The 12151-nt window shown below is 36.2% G+C and overlaps 1 protein-coding gene across 1 annotated transcript in view; it reads left to right on the plus strand.

The window, feature by feature from the left end:
* LOC107040169 overlaps positions 1-11670 on the plus strand; it is a 32698-nt gene extending 21028 nt beyond the window's left edge. Inside the window, exons 2-5 of the mRNA XM_015260117.1 lie at positions 9739-9791; positions 10085-10270; positions 10343-10515; positions 11399-11670. Of these exons, the coding sequence (XP_015115603.1) occupies positions 9739-9791; positions 10085-10270; positions 10343-10515; positions 11399-11670 (684 nt within the window). The remainder of the gene's footprint in view (positions 1-9738; positions 9792-10084; positions 10271-10342; positions 10516-11398) is intronic.
* Positions 11671-12151: the final 481 nt, after the last annotated feature.

A 12151-nucleotide genomic window follows, 5' to 3' on the forward strand; every position in this document is an offset into this window, starting at 1 on the left:
ATTAGAGGATTCATGTTGCCACATAAATGATCACCCAGAAGACTCGGAGAGTTGGCCGTTTTTCCACCAGCAAAATTCAGACAAGAAAACACACCATCCAAGTGCCTCTGGTGGTAATCGGACTTAACGAGGAAGCAGGGAATGAGACGTGGAGTGAAACTGAAAGTAGGAAGACACTAGGAAGACTAGTTTATTCCGAATTGGGTATTGAGAGGAAAAAATGAAAGTCTATTAGTTACAACAGACATTCCTTGTACGGCGATGCTGTGATTGGATTTACCATTCAGCTCAGGTGGGCCCTCTCATGTCACTCCAATTCGATCAGTTCTGATGTATTGGCATGTTATTGTTTTTCACGTATTCAGACGGTCATGATGATTGATGCTTCGCTCATGAGAAGGAGAGGTCTTTTCCTGGGTTAGAAAAACTTGCACTGTTTTCTGATAAAACCGTGGACATGTATATCGTGGACATACCGACATTGTTAAAACCGGTTGCTCGTGAATGTTTCTCCTTTACAGGTTTCCAATAGAATATTTTTCTTCATCACCACTTTCCTTCAAGGTCGCAGTGTATGTACATTTAACTGTTGAAGTAAAACTTGCCAAAAACGAAGAACCAGCGATTTCTCATTTCCATCCGGATTTGATTAATGACCAATTTTCCTCTCATAATGGAGTGACTTTTTGATATTTAGGTATTTGTTAGTTATATGGGGAATGTGCGGGTTTACACGGCATGAGACAAGGCGCACTGGATAACTGGAACTTTCTGATTAATGTCGAAAGGATTTATCGATCAATTTTGCTTGGAATTATTGTCTAGTTGCTTGGAACGGAAGGTCTTAATTACTTTGTATTTATTGCCATATATACCCTATTCGGGTTTTTACATGTTTTGCGGTTTCATGGGCCGACTTCCTCTCCAACCGTGTCGCATTGTACCCCAGGAGCTGTACCCCACGTACAGACTCTCCTGGTGACCAAGGGAAACCATGGAATAGTACATTACGTGCCCGAGCCTTGGAAAACAGATCACCGTCCCCCACGTGCAAAATTGCCTCCCGAGCCGACGGCGATGGGTTAGCTGGGGAGTGTGCTTTCACGACACGGGACTGGGTGAGCTGAATGACTGAAACTTTCTGATTGATTTCGAATGGATTCATTAATTCGCTTTTCTTGCGACTATTTCTCTTGGTGGCATTGTCCAGTTACTTGTAGAAGTGCTGAGTATTTTTCACGCGGACATTTATCGCTGATGATCGATTATCGAGGAAATTTTCATCGCCATATCGTTCACCAGATTGAATATTGCCGGGATGCATCAAGCGAGAGATCGATGGTCGTGCAAGATTGCCTTCCGAGCCGAAGGCGAGGATGGCAAGCACGTGGGGGAGGTTGATATGTTTTCCATGGCGAGGTGAGTAGATTAATTTTCAGGTCCCGTGACACGAAAAAACCTTGGTCGACACGGGCGTCCATCGACCGAGCTTCATCGGCGAATGTTTTCCTAACACTTCTCCGATCATTCTCGGTGTCTAGACTTCCGTTCGACGGTTTCCGAAAGATTAAAAATCGCAATTTCTCCAAGCCGGACTCAACCCGCGCCTCACGGATTCCGCCTTCCGGTTACTTTACCAACATTGAGAACCGGTCGTTCATGACTGTTTTTTCTTCCTCGGTGATTTCCCATTGAATATTTTTCTTCATCATCGTCTCATTCCAAGGTCCTGGTACATTCAACTGGTAAAATAAAACTTGGAATAAACGACGAACAAGCGATTTCTCGTGTTAATCCAGATTTTATTAATGATTCATTTTATTTTCATAGTGATGTTAACTCTTAGAATTCAGGTATTTTTTTACATTTACCTTTCACGACACGGGACTGGGTGAACTAGATGACTGGAACTTTCTGATTGATTTCGAATGGATTCATTAATTCGCTTTTCTTGCGACTATTTCTCTGGGTGGCATTGTCCAGTTGCTTGTAGAAGTACTGAGTATTTTTAACGCGGACATTTATCGCTGATGATCGATTATCGAGAAAAGTTTCATCGTTATATCGTTCATCAGATTGAATATTGCCGGGATCCATCAGACGAGAGATCGATGGTTGCTAAAAATATTTTCTTCTGTAACTCGAAAACTGCCGATCATGCGTCAGCTGGGGCTGAAAAAGTCTCTCACAATCAGCATAAACTCATTCTGATTTAAAGAAAAATGTGGAATTTATAATGCACAATTATAGACGAATTTTCATCCAGACGAGACATCGTTATCCCTTTTTAGGAGTTAACTAGCAAGATTCTCGACTGAAGCTATATCCACTTGGCTGTTGGGCCTAGTGGCATCATGACACCAATTTACTGTTTGTTCTACGTACCATTCAACAGTGTCTTAACATATGAATTGTAAATCATGCACTAGCTGATGATCGCCGGTCTACTTCAGGTGTCAAAGGCACATTGGAACGTGCAACCACTTTCTATCCGCTTCGAGGATGCCCTTCTGACCTTGAGAGAAACTTGTTAACACTTTAAGATATCAATGAAGGAGCCGATATGATGGATAATCGCTTTCTAGTGGTAGCGAGTCAGTTTGATCACATCCTAGTATTATGCAAATTATCAATCATGAGGTTGATGATTGATGATCTGCGATACTTGCAGGTGTTATGAGAATCAAGCGATGTCTAAATCAATCATTGGACTCGTGTGTGTGTCGGTGAAACAAATCACATCGAGATTTATTTTCTCGGGACGACAGTTGTCATTGGAGTTATGCCAATGATCTCCTGGTTTTTTCGTTCAGAAAAGAACTTAATTTATGTTTCAGTTGAAGGGTTAATGTTTCAGTTTGAGGGGCAAAATATTTTTATCCAAAAATAAGGATCAAAATATTGGTCAAACAATGTGTGAATATAGTCAAGCGAAAAATGGGTCTCACGCCCTTTCAACACTTTGACAACAATTTCTGAATTCCAGTGGAAAACATTCGAAAATACACGAAAAAAACTTCAATTGAGTATAAAATATACTTGAATCAAGTATACACGGAAAATTCGAATCACTTGACGTAATTCTTTTTTTGGCAATTTTCAACTAGCGATTTTATTGCCCCAAACAAGACTTGTTTGGCGTGTGCCAATCAAGTATATTTTATACTCAATTCAAATATATTTTTTTCCTTGTAAGAAAAATTCAGGTTCGATTTTAAATTCTTAAAAAAAATGTAATCAAAAAGTAAATAAAAAATTATCCATTATAAAATATACCTGATTCAGGTATATTTTCCGTATTTAGTAAAGCTCCATTACCCTTTATATAGCAAAATTTTCCGAGATTTTCTAGATAACTTTCCTCCAACTTTTGATGAGAACAGTGAACCTCTGGTTATTCACCCGTTCGCGTAATGTACGAAGCGTCAGAGAGAAAGACTTCAAGAGAGACAGCCTGAGCGCACGTGTGTAGTGTGCAAGCATCAAACAGGCGTAAGACTCATTTTCCTAAGTGATCGGCATAACCTCACTCCGCATATCGTAACACTCCAAAGTGCCTGGATTCGAGTCATGAAAAAAGGGGGAGTTCAGCGTCTGTTCATTCACCTCATATACATTTTCCCGATCATTTATGAGTTTCATCCGGAACGTGCGAGGGAGCGGGAAAATTCGAAAAATTGAGAGGTCTCAATTCCATTATGGGTACAAGGGAGGGTCTGAGTAGATTGACGAATTCCATTACATCAGCTTCCTAAAAACAATTCCCATGCAATAATCGGATTTTTCAATCAATTTTGATCCTTTAAAATAATGAAAAGTATTTTATAGAGAATCGTTTACGAGATGATTGATTAAATTACATTTGGTCACATGTACACAAAATAATTTAGACTCGCCTCAATAGTTCTTTAAATAAGTTTTGTTTTGATTCCTCAAATGTATTTCCTGCAGTTATTTATCTAAAAATGAATAATAAATGACTAATCCTATGAGAGAACTGTACAGGATACCCGGACAAAATGTCTGAGTGCCCATAATAAATGGAGGAGTACTTATCTGATGAATTTATCGCGTTTATACCTCTTTGGATCACTGATGGTATTGATGCTTTAAAGAGCTTTTCCGATAATTTTGAAGGTTTCAGGATGTTACAACTGAATATGTCCTTCTAGCTTTTGATACTTTCCTCTTAACTTCGCAACATACACCGAAAACTTTAATAGAAAATCCTAGTGAATTCGATTTTTCTATGCCACTTATTCTATTGAGATATTTTCTATAGAATTTCCTCGGCTCAAATTTTCAATTTTTTTTTTATTCTATTTTTTTTCTTTTTATCAAGAAAATCAAACAAAAAAAACTTTAAAAATTTGAGGCGAGAAAATTCTGCAGAAAATATCGCCATAGAATAAGTTGTATAGAAAAGTCGAATTCTATTAAGTTTTTCTATAGAACATTTTCAATAGAATCGGCCAAAAACGGATATAAAGTTCAATAGAAATCCGATAAAATAGTCTTGCGAATCGAATATTGTTGGAGCTTTTGGGTATTGTTACCGATAATTTCCGCAACTCTGATTTTACTAAGTATTCCATGCAATTTCAATTTTTTTTAACAGTGTAGTCTCCAAGAATAATAATGAAAAAGCAGTTGGAAGGTCTCTATTATTGAATAAACCCGAGACCTACGTTACGTTTCATCCTCAGCTCTCGTTTGTCTCCATTTTATCAACGTCAGGACCGCGGAAACCCAACGCTGAGAGGGCTTATTTATTTTTGCCGGTTGGACGCGTCCAGTTTTCGTTGAGAGAGGACAGGAGGGAGGAGAGGACACCATAGAACCCGACGGAGAGGCTTGCGGTCAATTAGTCTCCCGTGGGATTTTAAAATAAACACTCGTTACTGGTACTTAAAACAAAAAGCCCCTGTGTTTAATTAAATAAACTCGGACGTACTCTGAATTACTTGCGCTACGTTTTCTGCGACATTCTCTACTTCGTAGCCCACCCTCTTCTTAACCCCTTTTGTGCTACATTTAATGCATGTATGTAGAGAGAGGGCATTTTTTTTTTTATTTGAGTTTAATTTTCAATTGTATGGGGCGAGGCAGTTTCGGGGGAATTATTAGAGAACTGGAGCGTTCAAATATTCTGTTCATAAAGGTTTGATGGGTCAGTTTGAAGGTAAATCGCTGGGGGATTTAGCTGTGCCAGCGGATTGTCGGATTTTCAACTCCATATGCCTCATTAACATGAAATACATGCGCGTGAGAGGCTCTTTGGGGGAATGAACCGACTCAGTCATTATTATTGAGGTGATATCACACTTTTAGAACTGGAAAATGAGTTCTGGGCTTCCACTTCACTTGAATAATTTGATATCAATGCAAAACGAAATGGTGATTTTTATTTTGAAAGGTTTTAAAACATTAGCCAGTTTTGTTTATTTATGACAAATCTCATGAACTCTTCGATACTTTTGGCGCAAATTTTCAGTACAGTTCTTGGAAGGTTTGATCATGTTACAGCTCCACTAGACTTTCAAAGAATTTCGTTATTGGAAATTGAAAATTTTATGGAAAAATAAATGAAAACTGTTGATTTCAGTTCAATCATTCCATGAAAATGAATAAAAATCTGCAAAATTGTGATAAATATATTCTTGAATGTTCGATTGATTAAAAATTCGGCATAATTTTACAATAAATATTGATGTTGTGATAGAACATTTAAGTAAACTTGGAAATTCACGTGTTTTCTCTGCTCAAGGATTTCGAATTTCATTGAATTTCTAGGAGTAAAACACGAGGGTAAAGGTCTGTTGCATAGGAGAGAACTTGCCGAATTTTACTGGCTGAAAATCCCGACTGTACAGCGCAAGAGTTTTTTCTACACAATTTTAAGGAAAATAATCTGTAGTTTTGAAGAACGAGTGACATTTGCTGGAATATTTCTTTACTCTGGTGTAGGCTGATTGAAGTGCGGTATTTCGAGAGAAAAAAAAATGGAGCTACTAATGAATGTCCAACGACAAATGTAGAACTACTGCGCAATTGCCAATCTTGAACAAATTATGATTTCCATTTTACTATAAACTAGAGTTTATCCCAAATTTTTCGACAATAATTCCTGGATTTTCCTGCCTGCAAAGATTTCTGATGTGTTCTCCGCAACCCTTAGCTCAGGAGTATCTGGTTTAGTTAAGACGAACTAAGTTATTTGCAGTGCTTATAATCTACTTAAAGTAACGGGCATGAAATCGAAGAATGAATTAAAATTATTCTTCCATTAGGTTTCCAATGTTTCGGAAAAATGAACTGATGTTCGAAAAGTATTAACGAAATTAGAGTAAACGATAGCATCCCATAATCCACTCTCTCCGCATAATTTCCCTCATTGAGAGTGGAATGGCACCTGCATCACTAATTATTGGAGGAAAACGAGCGACAAGATGAGGGATATGAGGAAGCACGAGTGAATAAAAAACAACGGAATGAGTGCTGCAAATTTACCACTTGTCAAGTAGAAAGTCTCACCTGTATGTGTCCGTGTTTATTTATTGTAAAACGACGAGATAACTTTTACTCGGATATACTGCGCAAAAAAATGTCTCGATCAAAAGGCGTCGCATTCGATTACCGGCAGATTTTCTTTCGATTAAGAAAATAGTTCTTTATTCAGAACAAGAACTACTGTTTGAGAAATGAAAGAGATTGAAAGTTGTGTGTTGTACCATTGGAAAGATCTATAAAAGATCTATATTCTCTCTGTGTAGAGAACACTTTTTAGCAAACTTTTCTCTCTGTATGGACGAACACTTTTCGATTAGCACATAATAAAATCTAAGCATAATTAAATTTCACAATTTTGACGCAGTCAAGACGAAAGTTTACGATGAATTTATCGAGCCCATGTTGTGACTCTCCTCGCGACACTAATTATTTATCTCAATTCATATTATGATCATGATTTCCCCGATTTCACTAATTTTTCTCACATGTATCCATAATAAAATTTCTATCATCACAGGGGAAGTGGATGCAATTTCGATATCTGTTATTATACGGATGTACACAAGAAGCCATCGAGCTTCTGATAATAAATACCTTCGGATCTTTCATAAAGATGTGAGATTTCACCGCTTCACATCCTTCGATTAATCGTGTTCATTTCATCCGCTCCATTAATTGTGAAAATATTGTCTGAAAATAAAATGCTCTGCACCCGGCTAAATCACGCGCTTGAATACAGTAGAACCCTCTATTTAAAATTTTTCTATTCATCTCAATAATATTTATGTTGGAAACAAGTGAAGCCATGTATTCATTTCAATTAAAATGATTTAATTACTTCAAATGGATAATTTAACAGTTCCAAATAAACCTCTTTGATTGATCCTAACAAAGTTTACACCTAAATTGAAGGGATTAAATTGAGCATTGATGTTCAGGTTTCACTGAAAATTCAATGAAGTTGTTAAATTTCCATCTCACTCCCACTTAAAACACATGAATTTCGTTGAATTCTACCTTAAACTAGAAATTTCATAACTGTTTTTCCCCTGAATTCGATTTAATGTCACTCTTATGAAAATTACTATCATATTTTCCATGAAATTTAATAACTAATTGTAGATTATTGCTAAATCATCTTCTAGGAAAGACATTGATCGATTATCAATATGCAAATGATTGCGGGATTGTTTCCAAATGTAGATATGCCCTCACCATCCGTACTATGGTAGGCAAACTTAATTGAATTTGATAAATTAGAAAATTTGTTTTCTCAAAAAAAATTGGCGAACGTTTATCGAAAATTTAACAAATGGTTGTCAAATGAAGCTGAAAAATCTTTTCTAAATTTTAATTAATTAGCTGTTGAAGTTTAATAACTGGTTGAAATAACTAATTCATTTTTTCAACGACAAGTTGGTGAATTTCATCTAATAATTTTTTCTGTGTTTATTATCCATTTTTCTGAAAATGGAGAGTTTCGTCTGACGCCACGTGGGTAGTTCCCGATTATGTCAGTGGAGCACTCACCCATGACACTGAAAGTCAATGACTACCCGAGCTATATTCTTTCCATAGATAAAATGACTTCTCAATAATACCGGCGAAAGCCCCCCGATTAGCATTTATACACCTGAACGCCTCGCATCATGCCCCCGTTCATTGTATTTCCCTGCAATAAAAGTTAATCACAGCCGTCTGACGACCCATAAGCACCACTCGACAATATTAACCAATGTCCTAGTGGAATAATTTTCGATAGTTTTCAGCATTAGCTCCTAACAAACGAGCGTGCCAGTGAACTTTAGAGATCGCGAAAAAAAGAGGAAGTCGAAAGCAATGAGGAGAGAGCGCTAGTGCATATAAGGGGAATCCTGATACACGAGTGTTCCCAGTGATGTTTTTCACGCGGTCGATAGTCGCCCGTCGCAGACGAGCTCGGATATCATTATGAAGATTATTGTAAATGAGTTTGAAGTCTTTAGTTTCAGTTGTAGAGCGAATTTCCTCTATTCTATCTTTATTTTTAAAGTGGACAAAATCCAGTGTTCGGAAAAATAAGATCATCATTATGTGATAACGCACAGATGAAAATCTCAACGAAGAATTATGAGAGAAGTGCAGCAAATTCCGTTACAAATTCATTCTTTGTTTCATATTTTTCTTTGATTTCCAATAAAAATTCCGGGATGCTTGTTGTTTGATTAACTAGATTTTACGGTAATTTTTCGTTGATTTTTGTCTTCGTGCAGTGATTCAACAGATTAGTTAATAAGTTTAATGCTTAGAAGTTCATGAGTTCTCACTGGATTAAGGAATATTATATGCGGTTTTGAGAGATTGATTCGAGACCGATTCAAGATCGGCTGAGTGAAATTGAATAATTTTTTTTTTTAATCTGGGTTCAAAATGAGATTTGATTTATTCAAATCGGGGATGTTGGGGATTCATGGAGAGGAACCTCAGTTCATATTTTGGAATAATTGAACTGTTGAAGAAAAATTAAATCTCAGAGATAGATGATTAGTAATTTTCAGGACAGTGAAATTTAATTCGATCTAAGGCGAAAGAATTGTAAAATTTCGGATTTCACGAGAAATTCAATGAAGTTCCAAATTTTTGAATAGCAGGAAGACGGAAATTCCTCAATTTACTTCAATTTTTAGTCAATTGAGGAATTCAAGAATATTTTTACCTGAATTTCCATTATTTCTATTAATTTTCGTGGCATAATTGCACTAAAATTCACAGTTTCTATTTATTTTTCCATAAAATTTAGATTTTTGAATGACGAAATTTCTGAGAATTTCAGTGAAATTATAATGTGATGAAAGTTTCCAAGAAGTGAAGGATGTAATACACTGTTAAACGCTTACAAAATCCTGTTTTTGCAGAAAGTTCCGGCACAATTCTGGAAAATTTTTGCCACACTACAGTTTCATTAGAATTGAAAGAAAATGTCGTCAATAAAAATTCAAATTTTAATGCAAAAATAAAAAAAAACTTCAAATTTGGGTTTAATTATTCAATGAAAATTGATAGAAGACAAAAATTCTGGTAAATATGGTTTTGAATGTTCAATTAATTGAACATTCAACGTCACTCGGTACTGAATATTCATGTTTTGATTGAATTCACTGTCACTCTCCTGAAAGTTAGTAACCAACTATCCATGCAATTTCTTTTTTTTCTAACAGCATAATTAGTGATATTTATTTTGTTACACAGCTGCTGTTATTATTACTATGGAGCACATCATCGGAGGCATTATTTTTCAACTAGTAAGTTGATGGGGCTCACATGAAAGCTCTGATGTTCGACTCCAAAAGTAGAAAAGCATTTCACTGGAGAAAAAATAGCCAAAGTATTTCAGTGAAAATTTCTGAGAACTAGACCTTTTTCTCTGATTCTCAGTGAAATTTCACTGCAATCCCGTATTTTTCGTCTCTGAATTTCAGGACCCGGTGATACTATTACTGGAAACTAAAAACTTTTTCTCTGTATAATAATTAATCGTCTGAAAAATGTGAATTTACGGATCGAGTGAATGTGAGGCAATGATTTTTCGTTTCAGTCCAAAGAATGTGCTCATGAACTTCTTCAGTTCCCTCCGAGAGAAGAAGGAGATGAAAAAACCGCCACCAATACCCGACATCCATCACTACCATCTGCATTATTATCCAATTCACGTGCAGAGTATTCATACATCAATGAAATCCCTGAAAGCCCCCGACAAACACGAGCTGGAGACCATCCACACGTATGGGAAATCTGTATCCTTCCGAGGTTCATGCAAATTGTTTTTTGTCACACGTGGTATTCACATTTTCAGAAATAAATTGGAGAATTATGGATGGAGCCAGCAGGAGTACAGGTACATGAGTGATCCAGTTATTCATCATGTACCGAGTTTTCTGGGGCCATGGTCCATGTTAGAGTCACATATTCAACATCCTCCCGAGGTTACTGTGGAGGAGGCGAATGAGGGGGAGATAAAGTTTCACGGTGAGCGATATTATTTGACAAATTAGTGTACTGAGAAAAAAATTCCAATATCTGACAAGTAAATTCCAATATCTGACATAAGTAATTTATCTTCAATCGTTTAATTCAACATAAAGGTCTCATGCTTTAAAATATTCTTGTACTCAAATATTATTTTGCCGCAAATGGACTCACTCAAATCGCGAAGAAGAATTGGCAATTTTCAAGTATTTATTGTTTTCATGCGCAAACATTCTGCGAGTTAAGCCATTTATAATAGTTTACTTCTGTCAAGTAAATATGGTGTACATATTAGGAAATTTTTCTCTCAGTGTGTATTGTTAGAAAAAAAATGAAATTTCGTGGACAGTTGACTAGTAATTTTCAGGAGAGTGACATTAAATGCAATTTAAGGGGGAAAAATTATGAAATTTCAGAGTTCACTAGAAATCCAATGAAAGTACAAATTTTTTAATAACATAGAGATGAGAATTCCTCAGCCTATTTGAATTTTTATTTGAATTAGGAGTAATTTTCAATTTATTGGAAATTCAAGAATATATTCATCTGCATTTTCTTGATTTTTACCCATTTGCAGGGAATAATTGAACTGAAATTTTCAATTCTCGTTCGTTATAATAAACAATTTTTATTCAAGACATTGGAGACTTTAGCAAATAGTAAATTTTCATTTGATAATCGCCGAAATGCAAATGAAAATCGTTCCTTTTGGAGAGATTGACTTTTTATAATATTTCAGATATTATTAGTGCTAAATAAATGCATGGATCTTTTTTCAATTTAGGTAGGAGTTTCTCTGCTTCATTGAAGATCGACGAAATTGTTCTTGTACCAAAAATTATTGTTTCAATTTAACAAAATAGATTTCTCATTTGGAAAATAGTAGACCGTTATGGAGAGGAGGCAGTTGGCAAGTCTGCTGGTATTCTAGTGCAAGTGCCCCTGCATCAACAGATCATCATCCAACAGCCAGTGAAAACAGAAAAACCCAAGGAGACACATCCTCTCGTTGCATTTCTGGAGAAATTGCGAAACTTCAAAAATTCAATTTTCCATGCTTCTTCTGACAAAATCGAGGAGAAGTCAGACGATTTCTCCGACAAAGTTAATGCATTCGTAGTTTTTAGGCGCCCCAAGTCGAAAATATTCCGATAAAACTTTGTTAAGATATTAGAATTAAGTAAAAACTATTAGAAAGTTTTGCGAAAATTCGACAGCTCATTCAATGTGAATTAGTCATAGTTAAAAGTTCCATGAATTTGTTACTATAAATTGGAGGATTAATTTTCTAACACTGAATAAGAGTAATTGTTGAATAATGGTTATGAATTCTGTTGAATAAATCGATTGTTGTCATGAGTGCTGGAGATGATTTCCAGTGCTATTCACGTGATTTTTCTGTCTGAACCTATCAACCGTTGGTGAGCATGGCCCATTCAACGGAATGACTTGTTCAATACTTAATTCGCGAGTATAACAGCGCAGGAACAAACGGCGGACAGAAATCAGCGGGCGACGGGGTGAGGGGGAGAAATAGAGAGAATACAAGACATAAATACAGTGCACGCACGGTTATTTAAGGGGCTATTACATTTTTATGGCTCAGATGACGCATGGCTCTGGTGGTGGCGTACCA

The sequence above is a fragment of the Diachasma alloeum genome, unplaced genomic scaffold, assembly GCF_001412515.2.
Source record: "Diachasma alloeum isolate Michigan unplaced genomic scaffold, Dall2.0 Dall_scaffold_00325, whole genome shotgun sequence".
NCBI lineage: Eukaryota > Metazoa > Arthropoda > Insecta > Hymenoptera > Braconidae > Diachasma > Diachasma alloeum.